General features: G+C 72.7%; 2 protein-coding genes across 4 annotated transcripts; one reads left to right on the top strand and one right to left on the bottom strand.

The window, feature by feature from the left end:
* Positions 1-252: 252 nt before the first annotated feature.
* LOC142821380 (HLA class II histocompatibility antigen, DP beta 1 chain-like) lies at positions 253-8,262 on the bottom strand. Of its 2 annotated transcripts, XM_075912287.1 has the most exons (6): positions 8,044-8,262; positions 5,582-5,857; positions 3,998-4,264; positions 3,171-3,443; positions 2,750-2,854; positions 256-946 (listed from the first exon to the last, which is right to left on the bottom strand). In XM_075912287.1, exons 1-6 carry the CDS (start codon positions 8,108-8,110, stop codon positions 834-836), a joined length of 1,101 nt encoding a protein of 366 aa, XP_075768402.1. In that variant the 5' UTR covers positions 8,111-8,262; the 3' UTR covers positions 256-833. The 2 variants fall into 2 exon arrangements, with proteins under 2 accessions (XP_075768403.1, XP_075768402.1); XM_075912288.1 differs by lacking the exon at positions 3,171-3,443 and having other exon boundaries at positions 253-946.
* A 7,275-nt stretch (positions 8,263-15,537) lies between these two features.
* METTL17 (methyltransferase like 17) lies at positions 15,538-24,991 on the top strand. Of its 2 annotated transcripts, XM_075912021.1 has the most exons (14): positions 15,538-15,695; positions 16,645-16,798; positions 17,448-17,597; positions 18,048-18,144; positions 19,002-19,083; positions 19,283-19,356; positions 19,457-19,551; positions 20,983-21,047; positions 21,941-22,048; positions 22,354-22,422; positions 22,548-22,598; positions 22,958-23,050; positions 23,620-23,825; positions 24,625-24,991. In XM_075912021.1, the coding sequence occupies exons 1-14, from the start codon at positions 15,624-15,626 to the stop codon at positions 24,761-24,763; spliced, it is 1,455 nt and encodes a 484-aa protein (XP_075768136.1). In that variant the 5' UTR covers positions 15,538-15,623; the 3' UTR covers positions 24,764-24,991. The 2 variants fall into 2 exon arrangements, with proteins under 2 accessions (XP_075768136.1, XP_075768137.1); XM_075912022.1 differs by lacking the exon at positions 22,958-23,050.
* The last annotated feature ends 405 nt before the right edge of the window (positions 24,992-25,396 follow it).

Genomic DNA, 25,396 nt, shown 5'->3' with positions numbered 1-25,396 from the left:
GTCATGTTCTCTAGACCTTTAATCATTCTTGTCGCTCTTCTCTGTACCCTTTCCAATTTCTCCACATCTTTCTTGAAATGTGGCGCCCAGAACTGGACACAGTACTCCAGCTGAGGCCTAACTAGTGCAGAGTAGAGCGGCAGAATGACTTCATGAGTTTTGCTTACAACACACCTGTTGATACAACCTAGAATCATATTTGCTTTTTTTGCAACAGCATCACACTGTTGACTCATATTCAACTTGTGGTCCACTATGACCCCTAGATCCCTTTCCGCCATGCTCCTTCCTAGACAGTCGCTTCCCATCTTGTATGTATGGAACTGATTGTTCCTTCCTAAGTGGAGCACTTTGCATTTCTCTTTATTAAACCTCATCCTGTTTACCTGGGTCACCCTCCCGCAGCGGATACGGACCCCGCCACCCCAACGGCCCTCCCCTGGGCCTGGGAGATGTCCCCTCCCCACCCCAAGCTGCCAGGCTGGGAGGGGGACCCAGGCGCCCCAGGTCCTGCTGCTCCCACGCCAGCTGAGGTCAGTGGGGCTGAGCCCAGGGAAACTGAGGCAAGGGAATGGCTGCCGGAAAAGCCCCAGGACAGCGACATGGGTGTGCAGGGTTCACGGCTCCCAGCCCCACCCCGCGCATGTGTGTAACGCTGCTGGGGGCCGGTAGTGCGGCGGCTTTTGGGGGCCGGTGCTGGGGGGCACAGGGGTGACTGCCCAGTGGCGAGCAGCACAGGGCGGAGCCCGTCCCGGGACAGCAAGTTCAGGACCCAGCCCCGGGCCCCCGCCTGGCCAGGGCTGGTCGGTCCGGCGGCCCCCATGCAGGGACAGTCATGCGGGGACACCCAGGCTCTCTGGAGCCGGGGCCGAGGGGTCTCCGGGCGGGACGGAGCGGGAGGCAGCTGGCTTGGTCCAGGCCGGGCGACACGGCCACCGGAGTCGGCCTGCATGGGAAGCCAAGGGGGGTTGGTCTCAGCAGGGCTGGGGGCCAACCGGGGACAATTCCCACGACCCCAGCCCTGCTACCCAGGGCCTCAGCAGAAGACCACAGGGCACAGCAGGAGGGGGGGACCAGCCCTGCCCCCCACATGCAGTGGGACCCCCATGGGGCACTAGGGGGCGCTATGTCTGGGTGTAGGGGTCCCTGTAGGGTGCTGTGTCAAGGTGGGGGGTGCTGGGTTCCTGGCTGGAGGGGCACTGGGGGGTGCTGGGTCCGGGGGTGCAGGATGTGACGTAGTTGGGGGGCTGTACACACCGTGGGGCAGTCACTGGTGGCCGTGGGTGACCCCTACTGGCCAGTCCCTGAGGGCACTGCACGTAGACCAGCGGTTCCCAAACTTTTCGGCATCACGCCCCCTTCTTGATTTTTGACCCCCCCCCCCATAAAAGAATAGCAGCAAAACTTGAGAAAAAAGAAAAGGAAGTGAGCGGGGCTGCAAAACTTGATGGGGGGGGGCTCGGTCACCTCGCGCCCCCCCCCCCGGAATTTCTTCTCTGCCCCCAGTTCGGGAACCCGTGAGGTAGCCATGGCCACTGCTCCCCTGGCCAGGGGAAGGGGTGTGAACACAGGGGCAAGAGAGGGGCAGGCTGGGCTGGGCTGAGTCCAGTGCGGGGGTGCAGGGCTGGTGCTCCCTGCCCCCCCCCCCCCAGGGGGTGCGAGGCTCTGCCCTGGCTCCTGCTGTGTCGGGGAGAAGCCATAAACCTTCTACCCCCCCCCCCACCCCCCGCCTGGCGGAGTCACGTCTGGCTGCACCGGGGGGCGCAGGGTCAGGGGGCCCCGACGCGTCGTCACGGGAGGCATTGGGGGGGCCCTAGGGGGCGCTGTGACCGGGCGGGGAGGGGGGCGCTAGGGGGCGCTGTGACCGGGCGGGGAGGGGGGGCGCTAGGGGGCGCTGTGACCGGGCGCTAGGCGGAGGAGGGGGGCGCTAGGGGGCGCTGTGACCGGGCGCTAGGCGGAGGAGGGGGGCGCTAGGGGGCGCTGTGACCGGGCGCTAGGCGGAGGAGGGGGGCGCTAGGGGGCGCTGTGACCGGGCGCTAGGCGGAGGAGGGGGGCGCTAGGGGGCGCTGTGACCGGGCGCTAGGCGGAGGAGGGGGGCGCTAGGGGGCGCTGTGACCGGGCGCTAGGCGGAGGAGAGGGGCGCTAGGGGGCGCTGTGACCGGGCGCTAGGCGGAGGAGGGGGGCGCTAGGGGGCGCTGTGACCGGGCGCTAGGCGGAGGAGGGGGGCGCTAGGGGGCGCTGTGACCGGGCGCTAGGCGGAGGAGGGGGGCCCTAGGGGGCGCTGTGACCGGGCGCTAGGCGGAGGAGGGGGGCGCTAGGGGGCGCTGTGACCGGGCGCTAGGCGGAGGAGAGGGGCGCTAGGGGGCGCTGTGACCGGGCGCTAGGCGGAGGAGGGGGGCGCTAGGGGGCGCTGTGACCGGGCGCTAGGCGGAGGAGAGGGGCGCTAGGGGGCGCTGTGACCGGGCGCTAGGCGGAGGAGGGGGGCGCTAGGGGGCGCTGTGACCGGGCGCTAGGCAGAGGAGGGGGGCCCTAGGGGGCGCTGTGACCGGGCGCTAGGCGGAGGAGAGGGGCGCTAGGGGGCGCTGTGACCGGGCGCTAGGCGGAGGAGGGGGGCGCTAGGGGGCGCTGTGACCGGGCGCTAGGCGGAGGAGAGGGGCGCTAGGGGGCGCTGTGACCGGGCGCTAGGCGGAGGAGGGGGGCGCTAGGGGGCGCTGTGCCCGGGCGGGGAGGCAATGGGGGTGTCACTCACCTGCCCCCCGGCGCAGGTACCAGCCCAGGGCGGCGGCTCCCAGCCCCGCCAGGACGCAGGCGGCCGAGATGCCGAGCGACCGGCCCAGCCCCGGAGGCGGGGGCTCTGGAAATGAGCCAAAGAGACTGAGCCCTGGGTCCCCCTCTGGCCCTGGGCCCCCGCCCCACAGCCCCTCCCGCCCGGCGCCCCGCCCTATACCCCTCCATTCCTGCGCCCCATAGCCAGCATGCACTTCCCTTCCCCCCCCCCCCCGTGCGTCTGCCCTGCACTTAAACCCCTAGTCCCCCTCCCCCTCAGTGTCATGACCCCCCCATTTCATGTGGCTCCCCTCGGAGCGCCCGCAGCCCCCGCTCTCTGCAAGCCCCCCCGCTGCCCCTCCCCCTCGGAGCCCCCGCCGCTCCCCAACGGCCCCCCCTCTCACCCCAGCGGAGGCGCAGGGGGGCGCCCCCCAGGCTGCGGTGCCTGACCACGCACTCGTGCCCGGCGGGGTCCCGCGCCCCCCAGCCCAGCTCGACGGAGACGCGGATCTGGAAGGTGGGGTCCCCGTTGGGCTGGACCCCGCTGCTGCGCTGCCGCCCCCGGGCCGCCCGGCCCCCCCGCTCCCAGCCCACCTCGATGTCCGGGGGGTAGAAGCCGGTCACGTGGCAGAGCAGCCGGGCCCCCCGCACCAGGGACACGCGGCCCGTGGGCTGGGCTGGGGGCAGAGAGGGAAGGTCAGTTACGGGGGGCAGCGGGGCAGAGGCCGTGGGGCGGGCGGGAGGGGAAGGGCGAGGGCTGTGGGGTGAGGGCGAAGGACGAGATGGGGGCTGTGGGCTGGGGATGAGCCGGGAGGGAGGAGAGGGGCAGGGGCCATGGAGCTGGGTCTGTGGGGCGGGGCAGGGGCCTTGAAGGAGGGGAGGGGCGAGGGCTGTGGGGCGGAGGCCCTGGGGTGGGGGTTGTGGGGCGGGGGACAGGATAGGAGCCGGGGGGGCTGACCCGGAGGGGAGGGGGGGGAGCGGGGCAGGGACCGTGGGGCGGGGGCTGTGGGCGAAGGACGAGGAGGGGCTGTGGATTGGAGGCCCTGGGAGACCCTTGGGTAGGGGCGGTGGGCCGGGGGCTTCGGGGCGGAGCCCGGGGGGCTGCGGGGCGGGAGCCCGGGGGGCGGGGGGTTGCGGGGCTGCGGGGCGGAGCCGGGGGTTGCGGGGCGGAGCCTGGGGGGCAGGGCCGGGGCTGCGGGGCGGGGGCCGGGGGGCAGGGCAGGGGCCGCACCTGCGGTCCGGGCGGCGAAGGGCGCGGTGAGGCGGAGGAAGGTCGCGCACTGCTCCGGCGTGTGCGCGTTGATCCCGGCCAGGGCGTCCCGCTGGCGGTTCCAGCGCTCGGCCAGGGGCCAGGCGGCCGGGTGCAGGGCGAACCAGCGGTCCCGCTCGCCCCGGTACTGCAGCGCGTCCTCCCCGTTCAGCGCGTAGCGGCTCAGCGCCCGCACCTCGCCCGCCGCGTCCTGCTCGCAGCTCTGCACCACCTGCAGGAAGTAGGGCTCTGGGGCCCGGCGCCGGGTGAGCGCTCACCACTAGCCCCCACTCTCCCGCAGAGACCCGGGTGTCCTGGCTCCCAGCGCTTCCCCCCCGCTCTCACCACTACCCCACACTCCCCCGCAGAGACCCCGGCGTCCTGGCTCCCAGCGCCTCCCCACTGCTCTAACCACTAGCCCCCACTGCCCTGCAGAGACCCCAGGCGTCCTGGCTCCCAGCGCCTCCCCACTGCTCTAACCACTAGCCCCCACTGCCCTGCAGAGACCCCGGCGTCCTGGCTCCCAGCGCCTCCCCACTGCTCTAACCACTACCCCACACTCCCCCGCAGAGACCCCGGGCGTCCTGGCTCCCAGCGCCTCCCCACTGCTCTAACCACTACCCCACACTCCCCCGCAGAGACCCCGGCGTCCTGGCTCCCAGCGCCTCCCCACTGCTCTAACCACTACCCCACACTCCCCCGCAGAGACCCCAGGCGTCCTGGCTCCCAGCGCCTCCCCACTGCTCTAACCACTAGCCCCCACTGCCCTGCAGAGACCCCAGGCGTCCTGGCTCCCAGCGCCTCCCCACTGCTCTAACCACTAGCCCCCACTGCCCTGCAGAGACCCCAGGCGTCCTGGCTCCCAGCGCCTCCCCACTGCACTAACCACTAGCCCCCACTCCCCTGCCAGAGTCTCCAGGAGTCAGTGCGCAGCAGCAGCAAAGAAAGCAAAGAGGATGTTAGGAATCACTAAAAAGGGATAGAGAATAAGAGGGAGAATATCTTCTTCTCTCTCTATAAAACCATGGGACGCCCCCACCTTGAATACCCCCCACAGATGTGGTCCCCTCATCACACAAAAGATCTCTTGGCTTTGGAAAAGGTTCAGAAAAGGGCAACCCAAATGCTGAGGGGTTTGGAACGGGTCCCCTGTGAAGAGAGATGAAAAGACTGGGACTTTTCAGGGTAGAGAAGAGGAGGCTAAGGGGGAGAGGAGAGAGGGTGGAACATCACGAGTGGGGTGGAGAAAGGGAATCAAGTTATTTTACTTGTCCCCATCACACAGGAACTAGGGGTCACCCAAGGAAATGAACAGGCAGCAGGTTTCAAAGGAAGCTTTTCTTCCCACAGCGCACAGCCAACCTGTGGAACTCCTCGCCACAGGATGCGGCCACAAAAAAGAGCGAGATAGATTCCTGGAGGCTGGGTCCATCGATGGCTGTTAGCCCGACGGGTGGGGATGGGCGCCAGGGGAGGGGTCACTGGATGGTTCCCTCTGGGGCACCTGGCGCTGGCCCCTGCGCTCCCCCCCTCCCCGAGCCCAGGAAAGGGGGCGCCGGGACTCACCGGCCCGGGGGGCGCTGGCGTTCACGGCCCGCACCAGCGCCTGGTACTCGCCCTCCACCCAGGGGTCCCAGAACATGCAGCGGGCGCTGCTGACGCTCCAGAACTGGAGGCTCTCGGGGTCGGGCTGGGCGTAGCCGCTGCGGGGCCGCATCTGCCGGCTGCTGCTGTCGTAGGCCGAGAGCGCCAGGCCGTTCACCCGCAGGAGGCTCTGCCGCTTGGGCAGCCCGGGGGCGGCCGCCGGCACGATCAGCTGCGAGTGCGTGAAACGCTGCGCCCCTGAGGAGAGACGGGGAGGAGTGGGGGGGCGTGGGACCCAGGCGTCCGGGAGCCCAGCCCTGGGGACACAGACGGGGGGGCGTGGGACCCAGGCGTCCGGGAGCCCAGCCCTGGGGACACAGACGGGGGGGTGTCCGGGAGCCCAGCCCTGGGGACACAGACGGGGGGGGGGTGTCCGGGAGCCCAGCCCTGGGGACACAGACGGGGGGGGTGTCCGGGAGCCCAGCCCTGGGGACACAGACGGGGGGGGGGACCCAGGTGTCCGGGAGCCCAGCCCTGGGGACACAGACGGGGGGGGGGGTGTCCGGGAGCCCAGCCCTGGGGACACAGACGGGGGGGGTGTCCGGGAGCCCAGCCCTGGGGACACAGACGGGGGGGGGTGTCCGGGAGCCCAGCCCTGGGGACACAGACGGGGGGGGTGTCCGGGAGCCCAGCCCTGGGGACACAGACGGGGGGGGGTGTCCGGGAGCCCAGCCCTGGGGACACAGACGGGGGGGGGGTGTCCGGGAGCCCAGCCCTGGGGACACAGACGGGGGGGGGGGGTGTCCGGGAGCCCAGCCCTGGGGACACAGACGGGGGGGGGTGTCCGGGAGCCCAGCCCTGGGGACACAGACGGGGGGGGGGGTGTCCGGGAGCCCAGCCCTGGGGACACAGACGGGAGGGGTGTCCGGGAGCCCAGCCCTGGGGACACAGACGGGGGGGGGGGGTGTCCGGGAGCCCAGCCCTGGGGACACAGACGGGAGGGGTGTCCGGGGGCCCAGCCCTGGGGACACAGACGGGGGGGGGGACCCAGGTGTCCAGGAGCCCAGCCCTGGGGACACAGACGGGGGGGGGGTGTCCGGGAGCCCAGCCCTGGGGACACAGACGGGGGGGGTGTCCGGGGGCCCAGCCCTGGGGACACAGACGGGGGGGAGGGTGTCCGGGAGCCCAGCCCTGGGGACACAGACGGGGGGGAGGGTGTCCGGGAGCCCAGCCCTGGGGACACAGACGGGGGGGGGGGTGTCCGGGAGCCCAGCCCTGGGGACACAGACGGGGGGGGTGTCCGGGAGCCCAGCCCTGGGGACACAGACGGGGGGGGGGGTGTCCGGGAGCCCAGCCCTGGGGACACAGACGGGGGGGGTGTCCGGGAGCCCAGCCCTGGGGACACAGACGGGGGGGGGGTGTCCGGGAGCCCAGCCCTGGGGACACAGACGGGGGGGGGTGTCCGGGAGCCCAGCCCTGGGGACACAGACGGGGGGGGGGGACCCAGGTGTCCAGGAGCCCAGCCCTGGGGACACAGACGGGGGGGGGGTGTCCGGGAGCCCAGCCCTGGGGACACAGACGGGGGGGGGTGTCCGGGAGCCCAGCCCTGGGGACACAGACGGGGGGGGGGGACCCAGGTGTCCAGGAGCCCAGCCCTGGGGACACAGACGGGGGGGGGGTGTCCGGGAGCCCAGCCCTGGGGACACAGACGGGGGGGGGTGTCCGGGGGCCCAGCCCTGGGGACACAGACGGGGGGGGGTGTCCGGGAGCCCAGCCCTGGGGACACAGACGGGGGGGGGGGTGTCCGGGAGCCCAGCCCTGGGGACACAGACGGGGGGGTGTCCGGGAGCCCAGCCCTGGGGACACAGCCGGGGGGGGGGTGTCCGGGAGCCCAGCCCTGGGGACACAGACGGGGGGGTGTCCGGGAGCCCAGCCCTGGGGACACAGACGGGGGGGGGGTGTCCGGGAGCCCAGCCCTGGGGACACAGACGGGGGGGGGGGGTGTCCGGGAGCCCAGCCCTGGGGACACAGACGGGGGGGGGTGTCCGGGAGCCCAGCCCTGGGGACACAGACGGGGGGGGGGGTGTCCGGGAGCCCAGCCCCGGGGACACAGACGGGGGGGGGGGGTGTCCGGGAGCCCAGCCCTGGGGACACAGACGGGGGGGGGGGTGTCCGGGAGCCCAGCCCTGGGGACACAGACGGGGGGGGGTGTCCGGGAGCCCAGCCCTGGGGACACAGACGGGGGGGTGTCCGGGGGCCCAGCCCTGGGGACACAGACGGGGGGGGGGGTGTCCGGGGGCCCAGCCCTGGGGACACAGACGGGGGGGGGGGTGTCCGGGAGCCCAGCCCTGGGGACACAGACGGGGGGGGGTGTCCGGGAGCCCAGCCCTGGGGACACAGACGGGGGGGGGACCAGGCGTCAGGGCGGGGGCCGAGTCTCCTACCTGCCGAGAGGCCGGCGCAGAGCCACAAGAGGCAGGCGGCGAGCAGGGCGGGACGAGCGGGCGCCATGGGGGAGCGGCCGGCTGCTCCCTGCGGCAGGACGTGGGGCCGGGACCCCCGGGGGCACCCGCCTGTTCCGAGCTCTCAGCGGCTCTGGCAGGAAGCACCTGGGAGGAAGCCGCGGGCACCAACCGCCCTGGGGCCCGGCTCGCTCTGCGTGCGGGGAAGGAACCGCAGCGCGCCCCCGCCCCGCGCCACGCCTGCCCCGAGCCGGCCTGGCACAGGGCAGCCGACGGGGGCGCGCCGGGGATTTCCCGGGCATGGCACGCACCGGCCTGGGCACGCAGCGCTCGGGGCCAGCACGTGGAGCCCAGAGCTTGGGGCATTAAACCCCCAGCTGTTGGCAGAGTTGGGGGCAGGGCGCGGGCTCTGGGTCCCTCTCCCAGGCTGGGCCCCCCTGGCTGCGCCTGGCCCCTGCGCTGCCCAGTCTGCGCCCCGCTGGGTCCGTGGGAAGAGCCCTCCTGTGCCCCCCTGGCTGCGCCTGGCCCCTGCGCTGCCCAGTCTGCGCCCCGCTGGGTCCGTGGGAAGAGCCCTCCTGTGCCCCCCTGGCTGCGCCTGGCCCCTGCGCTGCCCAGTCTGCGGCCCGCTGGGTCCGTGGGAAGAGCCCTCCTGTGCCCCCCGCCTGCGTCTGGCCCCTGTGCTGCCCAGTCTGCGCCCCGCTGGGTCCGTGGGAAGAGCCCTCCTGGGCCCCCCGGCTGCGCCTGGCCCCTGCGCTGCCCAGTCTGCGCCCCGCTGGGTCCGTGGGAAGAGCCCTCCTGTGCCCCCCTGGCTGCGCCTGGCCCCTGCGCTGCCCAGTCTGCGCCCCGCTGGGTCCGTGGGAAGAGCCCTCCTGTGCCCCCCTGACTGCGCCTGGCCCCTGTGCTGCCCAGTCTGCGCCCCGCTGGGTCCGTGGGAAGAGCCCTCCTGTGCCCCCCTGGCTGCGCCTGGCCCCTGCGCTGCCCAGTCTGCGCCCCGCTGGGTCCGTGGGAAGAGCCCTCCTGTGCCCCCCTGGCTGCGCCTGGCCCCTGTGCTGCCCAGTCTGCGCCCCGCTGGGTCCGTGGGAAGAGCCCTCCTGGGCCCCCCTGGCTGCGTCTGGCCCCTGCGCTGCCCAGTCTGCGCCCCGCTGGGTCCGTGGGAAGAGCCCTCCTGTGCCCCCCTGGCTGCGTCTGGCCCCTGTGCTGCCCAGTCTGCGCCCCGCTGGGTCCGTGGGAAGAGCCCTCCTGTGCCCCCCTGGCTGCGCCTGGCCCCTGCTCTGCCCAGTCTGCGCCCCGCTGGGTCCGTGGGAAGAGCCCTCCTGTGCCCCCCTGGCTGCGCCTGGCCCCTGCGCTATCCAGTCTGCGCCCCGCTGGGTCCGTGGGAAGAGCCCTCCTGTGCCCCCCTGGCTGCGCCTGGCCCCTGCGCTGCCCAGTCTGCGCCCCGCTGGGTCCGTGGGAAGAGCCCTCCTGCGCCCCCCTGGCTGCGCCTGGCCCCTGCGCTGCCCAGTCTGCGCCCCGCTGGGTCCGTGGGAAGAGCCCTCCTGTGCCCCCCTGGCTGCGAACGGGGGCCGGGCCCGCGGGGTCCCTGCCCCACCGTGAGGGGGGTGGCGTTTCTGGAGGCCTTTTCCCGCAGGGCCCTGTGGCAAGGGGCAGAATTTCTGCTCCATCCGTCCCCGCCCAGATGTGCGACCTCATGGGCAGGGGCTGCGGGGCGGGAGTGGGGGGCACCGACAGGGCTGGGGGGCAGGGGCTGCGGGGCGGGAGTGGGGGGCACCGGCAGGGCTGGGCTGGCGGGGGGAGAGGACGGGGGCGGAGCTAGTCAGGAATTTCCCCCTGACAGTCCCTCCCACGTGGCTACAAAATCACATTTTTTTGGGAACGTTTCCAGGTTTGCGGCTTCTTTCCCTGGGGCCCGGCTGCTGTGTCAGCGCGGAGGCCAGACCGCCCCCCGGAACCCCCCCTCCACTCCCCAGAGACACACACACACACACCGAGAGACACACAGAGACTCACACTCACACACGCAGACACACAGACCCAAACACACACACACACACAGACTCACACAAACCCAGACACACACACACACAGAAACACTCCCACAGAGACTCAGACCCAAACACACGGACACACACACAGACTCAGACACACACACGGGCACCCCCAGTCTTCAAAGGGGGCTGATCCTCCCCCCTGCGTCGCTCAGGAGGAGCAGCCTGGCCCGTCGGGACGCTGGGCCCCGACTTCTCTCTGCCCCGGGGAGCCCCCCGAAGGGCCCTGCCCGGGCAGGCCAGCTGTGGGGGGAGGAGACAGTGAATAGGGCTGGTAACACCCCCCCCCCACACACAACCTCCTGCCCCTTCTGTCACCCCAGCCCCACACTCCCCTGTCAGAGCCAAGGAGAGAACACAGGAGTCCTGCCTCCCCCCACTCAAACCAGAGCCAGGCGAAGGGGCAGGGCCGGGCTGGCGCAGGGGGCAGGCAATGGGGCCCGTCCGGGCTGGCGCAGGGGGGCAGGGAATGGGGCAGGGCCGGGCTGGCGCAGGGGAGCAGGGAATGGGGCCCGGCCGGGCTGGCGCAGGGGGGCAGGCAATGGGGCAGGGCCGGGCTGGCGCAGGGGGGCAAGGAATGGGGCAGGGCCGGGCTGGCGCAGGGGGGCAGGGAATGGGGCAGGGCCGGGCTGGCGCAGGGGGGCAGGGAATGGGGGCCGGCCGGGCTGGCGCAGGGGGGCAGGGAATGGGGGCCGGGCCGGGCTGGCGCAGGTGGGCAGGGAATGGGGGCCGGCCGGGCTGGCGCAGGGGGGCAGGGCCGGGCTGGCGCAGGGGGGCAAGGAATGGGGCAGGGCCGGGCTGGCGCAGGGGGGCAGGGAATGGGGCAGGGCCGGGCTGGCGCAGGGGGGCAGGGAATGGGGGCCGGCCGGGCTGGCGCAGGGGGGCAGGGAATGGGGCAGGGCCGGGCTGGCGCAGGGGGGCAGGCAATGGGGCAGGGCCGGGCTGGCGCAGGGGGGCAGGCAATGGGGCAGGGCCGGGCTGGCGCAGGGGGGCAGGCAATGGGGCAGGGCCGGGCTGGCGCAGGGGGTGGGAACCGGACTCTCTTCATTCCCCCCCCCCCAGCCAGCGTTCTTCGCGGCGGCCCCCCCCCCCCCGCCACTCCACATCGCTCCCCCTGGGCCGGCCCGCGGGCAGCTGGCAGCCGGTTCCGGTGGCTGCAGAAGGACAATGGCCCGTCGGGCGGGGCGCTCAGACAATGGGCCGGGGGTCAGGCCCCACGGCCGCCGGCCAAGCCGGATCCTGGCTCCAGAGACACCCGCTCCCAGCCGGGCCCCCAGGGTGGGGCGCTGCCCGGGCACCAGGGTGGGGGCGATGGGCCCCGGCTCTCACGCATCCGCCCTGCAGCAAGGGGGGGGGGTCGGGTCAGCCCTGCTCCCCAGGGGAGTGAGGGGGCAGGTGTCCCACCCCTCCCCCGCCCCCGCTCTACAGGAGAGGTGGGGGCCCGTGGGGGGGGGGGTCTGCCCATCCCGCCGCGCCTGGGGAGTCTCAGGGCAGTTTTCTTAAACAAACACCTCCGGGCCTCAGTTTCTCCATCCGGAAAATGGCGCCAATCACCCACAGCTCCCGCCTGAGATCAGGGTCCCGTGGGGCCGGGCGAGCCCAGACCCGGCCGAGATCGGGGCTCCTTACAGAACAGAAACTCGCCCCCCCCCCGTTCATGTGCAGCGTGAGATAAAGGGGGGTTTCCAGAGCAGGGCAGGGGAATTAGCCCCCTGTGGGGAAACTGAGGCACAGGGCCCAAGGGACTTAGGAACCGAGCCCCAGCCTCCTTTGCCCCAGTGACCCCCCCGAGGGGTCTGTAGCCTGCCCATGGAGCCCAGCTCGCCCCCCCCCCCCCCATGGTGCCACCCCAGCACCTGGCTTCGGAGGCTCCCGGCTCCGTAGCTGGTGCCCAGGGCTTTGCACCCTCCCTCGAGCTTCCCCCGCCCCCCCCCTCAGCAGCTCCGGGTGCCCGCAGCCGGCTCCAGGGAGCCCGCCCCGGCCAGCCAGGCGGTATAAAAGGGGCCGGGCCGGGCGGGAGGTCAGACGCGCAGCTCCGGCCCCGCGCTCCAGCAGGTGAGGCAGCGGCTGGGGGGCAGTGGAGGGCCCTGGCCAAGGGGGCAGAGCTCTGGGCTCGCCCGGTCCCCAGAGAGCCGCTGGGACGGACAGACGGGCCCACGGGACGGGACGGCACCGCCCGGGTTCTCCCCCCGGCTCTGGGAGGGAAGCGGGGGCTAGTGGTTAGAGCAGGGGGGCGTTGGGAGCACTTGCCAAGTGCTGGAGCAGTCTGTGCAGCCGGGGGCGGCTCCTGCCTCAGTTTCCCCTCCCCCCCGCGTGCTGTTGCAGGTGGCGATGGGCCCCGCCCGGCTCCTCCCGGCGCTGCTGCTGGCCGGCCTGCTCCTGGGGGCGGCGGCCCACGGGCCCCCCGACGCGGCGTTCCTGCGGCGGCACCAGGACAACCCGCGCAGCGCGGCCGGGCCGGACTACTGCGGGGCGCTGCTGCGGCGCCGCGGCCTGGCGCCCCCCTGCCCGGCCCTGCACACCTTCGTCCACGCCTCGCGGGCCCAGCTGCGGGCCGTGTGCCGGGAGGGCGGCGCCCCCTCGCCCGGCCTGCGCCGCAGCGCCCGGCCCCTGGCCCTCACCACCTGCGAGCTGCAGCACCGGCGGGGCGCCCGCTGCCTCTACCGCAGCCACGCCGCCGCCCGCTACGTCGTGCTGGCCTGCGAGCACGGCCTGTGGCCGGTCCGGTACCACGAGCCGGCGTGACCCCCCGGGCCGCCCTGCGCTGGGCCTGCCCCCCGGGGCCGGCAATAAAACCCCTTTGCTGGCACAGACGTGGCTGCGTGTGCGCCAGGGCTGTGGGGCGGGCAGGGGGCGCTCTGCCCTGGCAGGTAGAACTGGCCCCAGGGTGGCACTAGGGGTCCTGTGGGGCAGGGAGGGGGCGCAGCAGGGGGCGCTCTGCCCTGGCAGGCAGAACTGGCCCCTAGGGGGCGCTGTGGGGCAGGGAGGGGGCACAGCAGGGGGCGCTCTGCCCTGGCAGGTAGAACTGTCCCCAGGGTGGCACTAGGGGGCGCTGTGGGGCAGGGAGGGGGCACAGCAGGGGGCGCTCTGCCCTGGCAGGTAGAACTGGCCCCAGGGTGGCACTAGGGGGCGCTGTGGGGCAGGGAGGGGGCACAGCAGGGGGCGCTCTGCCCTGGCAGGTAGAACTGTCCCCAGGGTGGCACTAGGGGGCGCTGTGGGGCAGGGAGGGGGCGCAGCAGGGGGCGCTCTGCCCTGGCAGGTTGAACTGTCCCCAGGGTGGCACTGGCAGGTTGAACTGTCCCCAGGGTGGCACTAGGGGGCGCTGTGGGGCAGGGAGGGAGCTCAGCAGGGGGTGCTCTCCCCTGGCAGGCAGAACTGGCCCCTAGGGGGCGCTGTGGGGCAGGGAGGGGGCTCAGCAGGGGGCGCTCTCCCCTGGCAGGCAGAACTGGCCCCTAGGGGGCGCTGTGGGGCAGGGAGGGGGCGCAGCAGGGGGCGCTCTCCTCTGGCAGGCAGAACTGGCCCCTAGGGGGCGCTGTGGGGCAGGGAGGGGGCGCAGCAGGGGGCGCTCTCCCCTGGCAGGCAGAACTGGCCCCTAGGGGGCGCTGTGGGGCAGGGAGGGGGTGCAGCAGGGGGCGCTCTCCTCTGGCAGGCAGAACTGGCCCCTAGGGGGCGCTGTGGGGCAGGGAGGGGGCACAGCAGGGGGCGCTCTCCCCTGGCAGCCTCACTACTCCACTCCCATCTCCAAACCAACCATCTTGGGTCAGAAAAATGAACGGAGCTCCCCGCTTCGCCCGTCTCCAGTCCTGCCCCAGAGGGAGTCTATGGGACCCGGCCCAGCAGCCTTTGCCCTTTGCAGCTATTCAGCAAAGCCCTGCAGCGGGCGGGGAGAGGGAAATGTTTAACCTGCCACTCTAGAGAACGGGCAGCCAAGAGTTTCCTAAGAGCTGGCTCAGGCGCCCGCATGGCCCAGGATCCAGGCACTCAGTATCCCACGGCGCTGGGGGGCGTTGCACGGGATTTGCAGAGAAGGAGCGGGGTGCTGTTGTTTCAAAGGGCCAACAGGACGTCCGGGTTCATCGGAGGCAGGTCACCCTGACCTCGGTCCTGAGCAAAATCACGAGGCAATTACAGGTCCGCAGCCAAGTACCATCACTAGTGAAGAGCAGGCCGGAGCCTGCGCACAGATTGGTGTTTTTCCGGGGTGCTAAAGGTACAGGAGCTGCCGTACCCCTGCAAAGCGTGCACTGCCCAAGGCTCTGAGGGCGGGAGCCGGCAGCTGGGAGCCGCACGCACCGACCGGCCTCGCCAGCTGTGAGCGAAGGAAACGAAAGCCGGACGACCCTTCCCTGGCTGCGCTGTCCACTCAGAGCCAGCAACGCGGCCTGCTTGCAAGCAGTCCTGGGGGGAGAGCCTCGATGCTGCCGAGGGGATTTAGGCGCATGTCTGCCCCTAAGATCTAGCTGAGCGGCCCAATGTCTCCTAGGGGATTTGGACGCGCAAGTCCCCCTAATTTCAAAGGGGAGTCGGGGCAGCTGTCAGGTGCTTGGCAGGCCCGTCTGAGTGTGCGGCGGGTAAGATTCCCCCCAGACCCACCACACAGCGCTCCAGGGAAAGGGGCCTGTGAGATCTGCCTCTCCCCAATTCAGGGGGGCCCACTCCAACGTGACCCACCTGGGGCTGTGCCAAGCGCATTGGGCACCCAGTGCGAGTGGAAATTCCTCCAGCTGGCACTCGGCTGCTGTGGGGCTGCGGCGGGGGCTATGGGGAGCTATGCCCGACGAGGGTCACGGCCCCCCGGCTGCTCCCTGGGCTCTGCAGCCCGGGCCTGGCTCGCTCAGCAGCTCAGCTTCCCTGGGGGCGTGTGCCCACTTGGCCCCCTCCCCTTATACAGGGGACCCAGGGGGACCTTCACTGTGGGGGGGTGCAGCGAGGGGCCCGGGCAGCAGGGGGTGCAGGCTACACCCCCCGGCATCGCCTGGGCACAGCTGGGGGGGCAGGGACAAGCCCCCAAATCCCGGGCAGGGACAAGCCCCCCCCATTAAATCCAGCCCCAAACCAGTGTCAGCTTCGTGGCTCCAGGCTAAGTTCTGCCCCCCATTAAATCACCACCCCCAGGCGGCGGGGCGGGGCGGGGCGGGGGGAGCAGCCCGCACGCTGCGCAGGTCCACGGGCCGCTCCAGCTGTGCGGGGGGGCTCGTGTCGCGACATGACGCGGCCAGCGCCGCTTTGCCCCTCCCCGCGGCCCGACCTCAGCGGGCCGGCCAATGGCGGGCGAGTATGCAAATGAGGCAGGGAACACCGGCGGGAGGGGAGATCGGGCCAATCAGGCAAGGGAGAGAGCGCGTGCGCGCGGCGCGTGCCTGAGACTCGAGCCACCGCCTCCCCGGAGAACCTTTAGGCCCCGCCCAGCCGCAGCTCGCTGGCCCAATCGCCGCTCCCGCCACGGCGTTCGAACCCCCTCATTTGCATAGACGCTGGCGATTGGCCAGTACTGGGGGCGGGGCCGAGCGTTCCAAGATGGCGGCGCCCGTGGCGGCGCGGCGCTGGCGGGGGCTTTGGGGGCCTCGTGGCGGCGCGTCCCCGCTCCGGGTGAGTGACCCCCCCCCGCCGGGCTCATGAATAGTCATGAGCGGATTTGCATAAAGGGCGCGGGCGGAATAGAGCACGTGACCAGCCCCCCCTCCCCCGGGATAGCTCCGCCCCTCCTCTGACCCCCCCCCGGGCCATATAGCCCCATATGGACCCCGCCCATAGAACCCTGCAGGGACCAGACCCCCCCGGGCCATATAGCCCCATATGGACCCCGCCCATAGAACCCTGCAGGGACCAGACCCCCCCGGGCCATATAGCCCCATATGGGCCCCGCCCATAGAACCCTGCAGGGACCAGACCCCCCCGGGCCATATAGCCCCATATGGACCCCGCCCATAGAACCCTGCAGGGACCAGACCCCCCCCGGGCCATATAGCCCCATATGGACCCCGCCCATAGAACCCTGCAGGGACCAGACCCCCCCCCCCCCGGGCCATATAGCCCCATATGGACCCCGCCCATAGAACCCTACACGGACCAGACCTCCCCCCCGGGCCATATAGCCCCATATGGACCCCGCCCATAGAACCCTGCACGGACCAGACCTCCCCCCCCGGGCCATATAGCCCCATATGGACCCCGCCCATAGAACCCTGCACGGACCAGACTGCCCCCCCCCCCCCCGGCCATTTAGCCCCACATGGACCCCGGTCGTAGACCGCTGTATAGATCAGACTAGGGATGTCCACAGCGGGGAGGGGGCAGGCTGCCTGTACCTACCTTACAACTGACCTGGAGCCACTTGGGCCATTTAACCCTGTATGGACTGTCCATGGAGTCTGCTGCTGTGCATCCTCTCAGGGCCGCATCCCCCGTATGGCCTTGCCCCCTCACTGCCAACTGGCTGGGCCGGCCAGCCCCACGTGGAGCACCCAGGCAGGCCGTATAGGGCCGTATGGACTGGCTCTTGGAGCCCTGCTCTCCTCATGCTGCTCTCCCCACTTAGGCCTTCGCCACCGTCATCCCAAAGGTGTCTCAGGTGGACAACTCCTCCGACTTTCTGGGCAGAGTGCCCCACCGCCGGCACCCCGGGGTGCTGCACCTCAAGACCGTGCAGCTTCCGGCCGAGCTGGTGAAGGCGGCCCAGCTGCTGGTGGAGCGTAAGTCACCGTGGGGCGCGAGAGGGCTCCGTGCTGCCGGAAACAGGGCAAGGGGCTGGGGGGGGGGGGGCTGCTCCTTGCGCTGCTGTTACCCAGTTGCCCTGCCCCAGAGCTGGCTGCATTTCCCCTCACGGGGAGCCAGCCCCAGACGCGTTATATGTGGCTGTTACCCAGCTGCCCTGCCCCAGAGCTGGCTGCATTTCCCCTCACGGGGAGCCAGCCCCAGACGCATTATATGTGGCTGTTATGCAGCTGCCCTGCCCCAGAGCTGGCTGCATTTCCCCTCATGGGGAGCCAGCCCCAGACGCGTTATATGTGGCTGTTACCCAGTTGCCCTGCCCCAGAGCTGGCTGCATTTCCCCTCACGGGGAGCCAGCCCCAGATGCGTTATATGTGGCTGTTATGCAGCTGCCCTGCCCCAGAGCTGGCTGCATTTCCCCTCACGGGGAGCCAGCCCCAGACGCGTTATATGTGGCTGTTACGTAGCTGCCCTGCGCCAGAGCTGGCTGCATTTCCCCTCACGGGGAGCCAGCCCCAGACGCGTTATATGTGGCTGTTACCCAGCTGCCCTGCCCCAGAGCTGGCTGCATGTCAGCACCACTGCTCGATTCTCCTCACTGGGTCCTTTGTCTCTTTCTCCCCGCACCAGAGTCCACCATGCAGGGGCTGAAGGACAAGGTGGAGGGCCTGACCAACTACCTCTGGAGCCGGAAGCGCCCCCTGGAGGCCACCGAGCTGCAGCGACGGGGGGTGCAGCTGGAGCAGCAGCTGCGGGAGACCCTCCGGCCCCGCACAGAGGGTGAGTGCACACCCGGGGCAAGAGGAGAGAAAGCTGCGGGGACGGGGTGGGGGGCTCTCCCTGTGCACTCAGCGCTGGGTCCTGCTGCTCCCCCCTTCCCCTGCGCTAACCACTATCCCCCGCTCCTCCCCCAGAGAACCCAGGAGTCCTGGCTCCTCCTCCTTGCCCCCCCCATGTAACCACTAGCCTCTACTCTCCTCCCAAAGAACCTGGGAGTCTGGGATCCCAGCCCCTCCTGCTCTAACCAGTAGCCTCTACTCCCCTCCCGAATAACCCAGGAGTCTGACCCCCCCCCCAGCCACTAGCCCCCACTCCCCTCCACGAGCCAGAGAGGGAACCCAGGAGCTCTGGCGCCCAGTCCCCCCGCTCTAACCACTAGTCCCATTCCCCTCTCAGTAAACCCAGGAGTCGTCCCCCCAGTAATTGCTTAACCCTGTTTCTCCCCGTCAGACCCGCCCGGCCCCTTGACGGACGCTGAGGAGCAGAGGCTGCAGAGGAGGGTGCTCAACAGGCTGCGGAAAACCACCTACCACTGGGAGGAGCTGAGGTGGGCTGGGTCCCCCGCTCTGCCGCGGTGCGCCCAGCTCTGGGGAGGGGCCCGGCCGGGTATATCGCCCAGCGCCGAGGGGCGCCCAGCTCTGGGGAGAGACCCGGCTGGGTATATCGCCTTGCGCCGAGGGGCGCCCAGCTCTGGGGAGGGGCCCGGCCGGGTATATCGCCCAGCGCCGAGGGGCGCCCAGCTCTGGGGAGAGGCCCGGCCGGGTATATCGCCCAGCGCCGAGGGGCGCCCAGCTCTGGGGAGGGGCCGGGCCGGTATATCGCCCAGCGCCGAGGGGCGCCCAGCTCTGGGGAGGGGCCGGGCCGGTATATCGCCCAGCGCCGAGGGGCGCCCAGCTCTGGGGAGAGGCCCGGCCGGGTATATCGCCCAGCGCCGAGGGGCGCCCAGCTCTGGGGAGGAGCCCGGCCGGGTATATCGCCCAGCGCCGAGGGGCGCCCAGCTCTGGGGAGGGGCCGGGCCGGTATATCGCCCAGCGCCGAGGGGCGCCCAGCTCTGGGGAGGGGCCGGGCCGGGTATATCGCCCAGCGCCGAGGGGCGCCCAGCTCTGGGGAGGGGCCGGGTGTGGCGCTGAGGGGCGCCCAGCTCTGGGGAGGGGCCCGGCCGGGTATATGGCCCAGCGCCGAGGGGCACCCAGCTCTGGGGAGGGGCCCGGCCGGGTATATCGCCCAGCGCCGAGGGGCGCCCAGCTCTGGGGAGGGGCCCGGCCGGGTATATCGCCCAGCGCCGAGGGGCGCCCAGCTCTGGGGAGGGGCGTGTCCGCTGATGCCGGCCCGTCTCCGGCAGGCGGTAAAGGGGCTCGGCGTGACGGGGGGGGGCGCCCGACTGACGGGTTCTTCCCGCCCCAGGTACACGGAGGAGCTGAGCCTCGTGTACATGGCGGCTCGGCTGGACGGGGGCTTTGCGGCCGTGTCCAGAGCCTTCCACGAGGTGAGAGGCCCCTGCCCCCTCCCAGGGCGGGGAGAGAACCCAGCCGTCCGGGCTCCCGGCCCCTACTCCGACCACTAGCCCCCACTCCCCTCCCAGACAGCCGGGGCGTCCAGGGGCTCCCCCCACAAGCCTGCAGTCTCTGGGGGGTCGTTCCTGGGCCAGTGGGGCTGACGGGGGCTCCTCTCCGCTCTGCCCCCAGATCCGGAAGCGGGTTCCCGCCTTCGCCCCTCGCACGCTGCTGGATTTCGGCTCCGGGACGGGCTCCGTCAGCTGGTGAGCCGGGGGCGGGGCGGCTCGGGCGGGCGGGGCGGCTCGGGCGGGCGGGGCCGGCGGGGGGGGGGCCAGTGTCTCACGCTCCCCCGTCTCTGCGCAGGGCGGCGCGCACCACCTGGGGCGACACCCTGAGCGAGTACCTGTGTGTGGACAGCTCCGCCCCCATGCTGGCCCTCGCCGAGCGCCTGCTGAAAGGTGAGCCCCGCTCTAACCACTAGGCCCCACTGCCGCCCCAGCGGGGAACCCGGGTCCTGCCCCCGCTCTAACCACTAGGCCCCACTGCCGCCCCGGCGGGGAACCCGGGTCCTGGCCCCGCTCTAACCACTAGGCCCCACTGCCGCCCCGGCGGGGAACCCGGGTCCTGGCCCCGCTCTAACCACTAGGCCCCACTGCCGCCCCGGCGGGGAACCCGGGTCCTGCCCCCGCTCTAACCACTAGGCCCCACTGCCGCCCCGGCGGGGAACCCGGGTCCTGCCCCCGCTCTAACCACTAGGCCCCACTGCCGCCCCGGCGGGGAACCCGGGTCCTGGCCCCCGCTCTAACCACTAGGCCCCACTGCCGCCCCGGCGGGGAACCCGGGTCCTGGCCCCCGCTCTAACCACTAGGCCCCACTGCCGCCCCGGCGGGGAACCCGGGTCCTGGCCCCGCTCTAACCACTAGGCCCCACTGCCGCCCCGGCGGGGAACCCGGGTCCTGGCCCCGCTCTAACCACTAGGCCCCACTGCCGCCCCGGCGGGGAACCCGGGTCCTGGCCCCGCTCTAACCACTAGGCCCCACTGCCGCCCCGGCGGGGAACCCGGGTCCTGGCCCCGCTCTAACCACTAGGCCCCACTGCCGCCCCGGCGGGGAACCCGGGTCCTGGCCCCGCTCTAACCACTAGGCCCCACTGCCGCCCCGGCGGGGAACCCGGGTCCTGCCCCCGCTCTAACCACTAGGCCCTACTGCCGCCCCGGCGGGGAACCCGGGTCCTGGCCCCGCTCTAACCACTAGGCCCCACTGCCGCCCCGGCGGGGAACCCGGGTCCTGGCCCCGCTCTAACCACTAGGCCCCACTGCCGCCCCGGCGGGGAACCCGGGTCCTGCCCCCGCTCTAACCACTAGGCCCCACTGCCGCCCCGGCGGGGAACCCGGGTCCTGCCCCCGCTCTAACCACTAGGCCCCACTGCCGCCCCGGCGGGGAACCCGGGTCCTGCCCCCGCTCTAACCACTAGGCCCCACTGCCGCCCCGGCGGGGAACCCGGGTCCTGGCCCCGCTCTAACCACTAGGCCCCACTGCCGCCCCGGCGGGGAACCCGGGTCCTGGCCCCGCTCTAACCACTAGGCCCCACTGCCGCCCCGGCGGGGAACCCGGGTCCTGCCCCCGCTCTAACCACTAGGCCCCACTGCCGCCCCGGCGGGGAACCCGGGTCCTGCCCCCGCTCTAACCACTAGGCCCCACTGCCGCCCCGGCGGGGAACCCGGGTCCAGCCCCCGCTCTAACCACTAGGCCCCACTGCCGCCCCGGCGGGGAACCCGGGGGTCCGGGCTGCCTGCCTTCCCTGGCTCCTCTTTCACTGCCTCCTGTCCCGTCTGTCTCCCGGTGGGTGCCCCCGCCCCGTGTCCGTGTGTCCGTCCCTCTCCGCTCCAGGTGGTGCCGAGGCCCCGCTCTTCCCAGGTGTCCACTTCCGGCAGTTCCTGCCCGTCTCGCCCAAGGTAGCGGGCCGGGGGGCTGGCTGAGAGGGGCGCCGGGGGGGGCTGGCTGAGAGGGGCGCCGGGGGGGGGCTGGCTCTGGGTGGGGCCAAGGGGCTGGCTCAGAGGGGCGCCGGGGGCCTGGCTATGGGTGGGGCCAAGGGGCTGGCTCAGAGGGGCGCCGGGGGGGGGCTGGCTCTGGGTGGGGCCAAGGGGCTGGCTGAGAGGGGCACCAGGGGGGCTGGCTATGGGTGGGGCCAAGGGGCTGGCTCAGAGGGGTGCCGGGGGGGGCTGGCTCTGGGTGGGGCCAAGGGGCTGGCTGAGAGGGGCACCAGGGGGGCTGGCTCTGGGTGGGGCCAAGGGGCTGGCTCAGAGGGGCGCCGGGGGGGCTGGCTCAGAGGGGCGCCGGGGGGGGCTGGCTCTGGGTGGGGCCAAGGGGCTGGCTCAGAGGGGCGCCGGGGGCCTGGCTATGGGTGGGGCCAAGGGGCTGGCTCAGAGGGGCGCCGGGGGGGGCTGGCTCTGGGTGGGGCCAAGGGGCTGGCTGAGAGGGGCACCAGGGGGGCTGGCTATGGGTGGGGCCAAGGGGCTGGCTCAGAGGAGTGCCGGGGGGGGCTGGCTCTGGGTGGGGCCAAGGGGCTGGCTGAGAGGGGCACCAGGGGGGCTGGCTCTGGGTGGGGCCAAGGGGCTGGCTCAGAGGGGCACCAGGGGGGCTGGCTCTGGGTGGGGCCAAGGGGCTGGCTCAGAGGGGCACCAGGGGGGCTGGCTCTGGGTGGGGCCAAGGGGCTGGCTCAGAGGGGCGCCGGGGGGGCTGGCTCAGAGGGGCGCCGGGGGGGCTGGCTCAGGGGACGGAGGGGGGGCGAGGGGCTGGACACACCGCGCCCCCCCAACGCCCCGTGTCCCCGCGCCCGGCGCTGCAGGTGCAGTTCGACCTGGTCGTCTCGGCCTTCGCCTTGAACGAGCTGCCCAGCCGGGCCCAGCGCGGAGAGACCGTCCGCACCCTGTGGAGGAAGACGGACGGGTTCCTGGTGAGGGACCCCCCCCCGCCCTGGGGTCCCCTCCCCTGCATCCCCCCCTTTCCGCCCTGGGGTCCCCTCCCCTGCATCCCCCCCTTTCCGCCCAGGGGTCCCCTCCCCTGCTTCACCCCCCCCCGCCCTGGGGTCCCCTCCCCTGCACTCCCCCCCCGCCCTGGGGTCCCCTCCCCTGCATCCCCCCCTTTCCGCCCTGGGGTCCCCTCCCCTGCATCCCCCTCCCCGCCCTGGCATCCCTCTGCCTGTATCCGCCCCCCCAGCCTGTGAAGGGCCCCCGGCCCGGCTCACCCCTCTCCCTGCAGGTGCTGGTGGAGAACGGGACCAAGGAAGGGCACCAGATGCTGATGGAGGCGCGCGAGATCGTCCTGCGGGTGAGGGGACCCCGCTGGGCCCCAGGCGTCCGGGGCAGTAATGGGCCCCAGGGGTGGGGCCGGGCGGGGGGGGGGGGAGGGCAGGTGCAGCACCCGTGGCTCTAACTCTCTCCCTGGGCCTGCAGGGGGGCGACAAGGTGGCTCACGACCCCCGAGAGGCTCACGTCTTCGCCCCAGTGAGTAGCGGCAGGGGGCTGGGGGGCTGGCGGGAGAGGTGTGGGGGGCAGGTCCAGGCTGGAGGGGTGGGGGCGGGTTGGAGGAAACGCGCCCGGCTGGCCAAGGGCTCAGGGCAGAGGGGGGAGGGGAGAGGGGTTGCGTGGGGCCGGCCGGGTGCCTGGACGGGGGCATTGGGCGGGGCTGAGGCTGGCTGGGCAGGCATGGGAAGGTTTGGGGGTGAGTGGGGCAGTCGGGGGGGGAAGGTGCCTGGGGCCGGCGGGGCAGTCGGGGGGGGAAGGTTTGGGGGTGCCTGGGGCAGTCGGGGGGAGGCTGGTGTCAGCTGGGTGCCCGGAGTCTCACAGAAGCCTCTACCCCCCAGTGCCCGCACCACCTGCCCTGCCCACGGCTCAGCCCCGAGCGCTCCCTGCCCTGCAATTACCTCCAGAGATACCTCCCGCTGCCCTTCCGCTGGGTGAGCGCCGCTGGGGGGCATGTGGAGGGAGGGGGAGTTGGGGGGAAGGAGCATGGGGTCTGGCCAGGGGCGCTCAGGTGCATGGGAAGTCTCTATGGGGGGCATGGTCCGGAGAGGTGTGTGCGGGAAGTGGGGGGGCATTGGAGGGTGGGGGGGTCTGTTGGTGGCTCTGGGGGGCTCTGTGGGGGGCATTGGGCTGGAGGGAAGTGGGGGGGGGCGTTGGTGGCTCTGGGGGGCTCCGTGGGGGGGGCTCTGTGGGGGCCATTGGTACGGAGAGGTGTGTGCGGGAAGTGGGGGGGCATTGGAGGGTGGGGGGGTCTGTTGGTGGCTCTGGGGGGCTCTGTGGGGGGCATTGGGCTGGAGGGAAGTGGGGGGGGCGTTGGTGGCTCTGGGGGGCTCCGTGGGGGGGGCTCTGTGGGGGGCATTGGTCCGGAGAGGTGTGTGCGGGAAGTGGGGGGGCATTGGAGGTGGGGGGGGGTCTGTCGGGGCTCTGGGGGGGCACGGGGGGGCATTGGGCCGGAGGCCCTGGGGGGGGTCCCGGGCTCACCCCCCCGCTGTTCTCCTTGCAGAACCCGGCGCTGAAGGGGGAGCTCTTCTCCTACCTGATCCTGCGGCGGGGGCCGGGGCCGGAGGGGGGGCCGGAGGGGGAGGGGCAGGCGCCCTGGCCCCGCATCACGCAGGCCGTGCTGGGCCGCGCCCGCCACGTCCACTGCCACCTCTGCTGTGCCGACGGGCGCCTGGAGCACGCCGTGATCACCGCCCGCCGCCACGGCAGGTACGCCCCCCCCCCCCCCCCCACCGCGGGCTGGCTCAGCGGGCAGGGCTTGGGGCAGGGCCTGGCGGGCTCAAAGGGCGGGGCCTGGCTGGGGGGGTGGGGCAGGGAATGGGGCGGGGCTGGGCGGGCTCAGAGGGCGGGGCCTGGCTGGGGGGGTGGGGCAGGGAATGGGGCGGGGCTTGGTGGGCTTAGAGGGCGGAGCCTGTCTGGGGGGTGGGGCAGGGCTTGGGGCGGGGCTTGGTGGGCTCAGAGGGCGGGGCCTGGCTGGGGGGTGGGGCAGGGCTTGGGGCGGGGCTTGGCGGGCTCAGAGGGCGGGGCCTGGCTGGGGGGGTGGGGCAGGGCTTGGGGCAGGGCTTGGGGCGGGGCTGGGCGGGCTCAGAGGGCGGGGCCTGTCTGGGGGGTGGGGCAGGGCTTGGGGCGGGGCTGGGTGGGCTCAGAGGGCGGGGCCTGGCTGGGGGGGTGGGGCGGGGCTGGGCGGGCTCAGAGGGCGGGGCCTGGCTGGGGGGGTGGGGCGGGGCTGGGCGGGCTCAGAGGGCGGGGCCTGGCTGGGGGGGTGGGGCAGGGCTTGGGGCGGGGCTGGGTGGGCTCAGAGGGCGGGGCCTGGCTGGGGGGGTGGGGCAGGGAATGGGGCGGGGCTTGGCGGGCTTAGAGGGCGGAGCCTGGCTGGGGGGGTGGGGCAGGGCTTGGGGCGGGGCTGGGCGGGCTCAGAGGGCAGGGCCTGGCTGGGGGGGTGGGGCAGGGAATGGGGCGGGGCCTGGCTGGCTGGGGGCGGCCCCCTCACCGTGCCCTCTCCCCACAGGGATCTGTATCGCTGCGCCCGGCAGAGCCACTGGGGGGACCGGCTGCCCGTGACGACGCCCCCTGGAGAGGCCGCTGTGGGGGACGACGGGGAGGCCCCCCCGGGCCTTGGGGCTGGGTCGGCTGCCCCCGTGGGGTGACCTGCACTTGGAGCCCCCAAGGTCCCGGCCCTCCAGGGCTGTGACGGGGGCTGGTGGCAGCGAGACTCGAGCCGGACGGGTCCAGGGGGGTCACATCGCAGCCCCCCTGCTGCAGCACTGTGTGGGGGAGGGGGGCTGCCCCCCGAGTGGGGCGGGCCAGCTGGACTCCGGCCTTCCCTTCTGCCGCGGGGGCCTCCCCCCATGTCCAATAAAGAGCCTGGAGCCGCCCCCCGCTTTGGCCTATTCCTGCCGCAGCCGGGAGCTTCGGGCCCACGGGAACCGTCCCCCGAGGGGCTGAAATCCCCCCGGCGCTCTGCCCCGCCCCCGCTGGGCACCCCCCCGGGCCTCCTCCTTCCCCGCTGGGCACACCCCCCGGGCACACCCCCCAGGCCCCGCCCCCCGTACCGTAACACAGCCGCTGAGAGCAGCCCAGCTCCTGGACCCGACCCCGCAGCCACCCTCCCACGAGCGAGGCCGAGCAGGCTCCTGGCTCCTTCGCCCCTGTGCCGGTGGGGGGAGGCAGGTGCAGCCGGGCGGGCTGACGTGGGTACAGCGGGGTCCCTGGGCAAACCCGCCCCCGCTCGCTCAGCCCTCTGAGACTCCCTGCCCTACCTCTGCCTCTCCTGGTGCTGG

This window comes from Pelodiscus sinensis, chromosome 30, assembly GCF_049634645.1.
Source record: "Pelodiscus sinensis isolate JC-2024 chromosome 30, ASM4963464v1, whole genome shotgun sequence".
Classification (NCBI taxonomy): Eukaryota; Metazoa; Chordata; order Testudines; family Trionychidae; genus Pelodiscus; species Pelodiscus sinensis.
Note: the sequence above shows the minus strand (reverse complement) of the source record. Positions and strands in the feature narration are given on the sequence as shown.

Excerpts from the sequence above, each read along its gene's own strand:
- LOC142821380 (XM_075912287.1), bottom strand. The coding sequence starts at position 8,110 with ATGGCGCCCGCTCGTCCCGCCCTGCTCGCCGCCTGCCTCTTGTGGCTC. Across the intron at positions 5,858-8,043 it reads CTGCGCCGGCCTCTCGGCAG|GGGCGCAGCGTTTCACGCAC; the intron begins GTAGGAGACTCG and ends GTCTCTCCTCAG. Across the intron at positions 3,444-3,997 it reads CTTCGCCGCCCGGACCGCAG|CCCAGCCCACGGGCCGCGTG; the intron begins GTGCGGCCCCTG and ends CTCTGCCCCCAG.
- METTL17 (XM_075912021.1), top strand. The coding sequence starts at position 15,624 with ATGGCGGCGCCCGTGGCGGCGCGGCGCTGGCGGGGGCTTTGGGGGCCT. Across the intron at positions 18,145-19,001 it reads TACCACTGGGAGGAGCTGAG|GTACACGGAGGAGCTGAGCC; the intron begins GTGGGCTGGGTC and ends TTCCCGCCCCAG. Across the intron at positions 19,084-19,282 it reads TGTCCAGAGCCTTCCACGAG|ATCCGGAAGCGGGTTCCCGC; the intron begins GTGAGAGGCCCC and ends CTCTGCCCCCAG.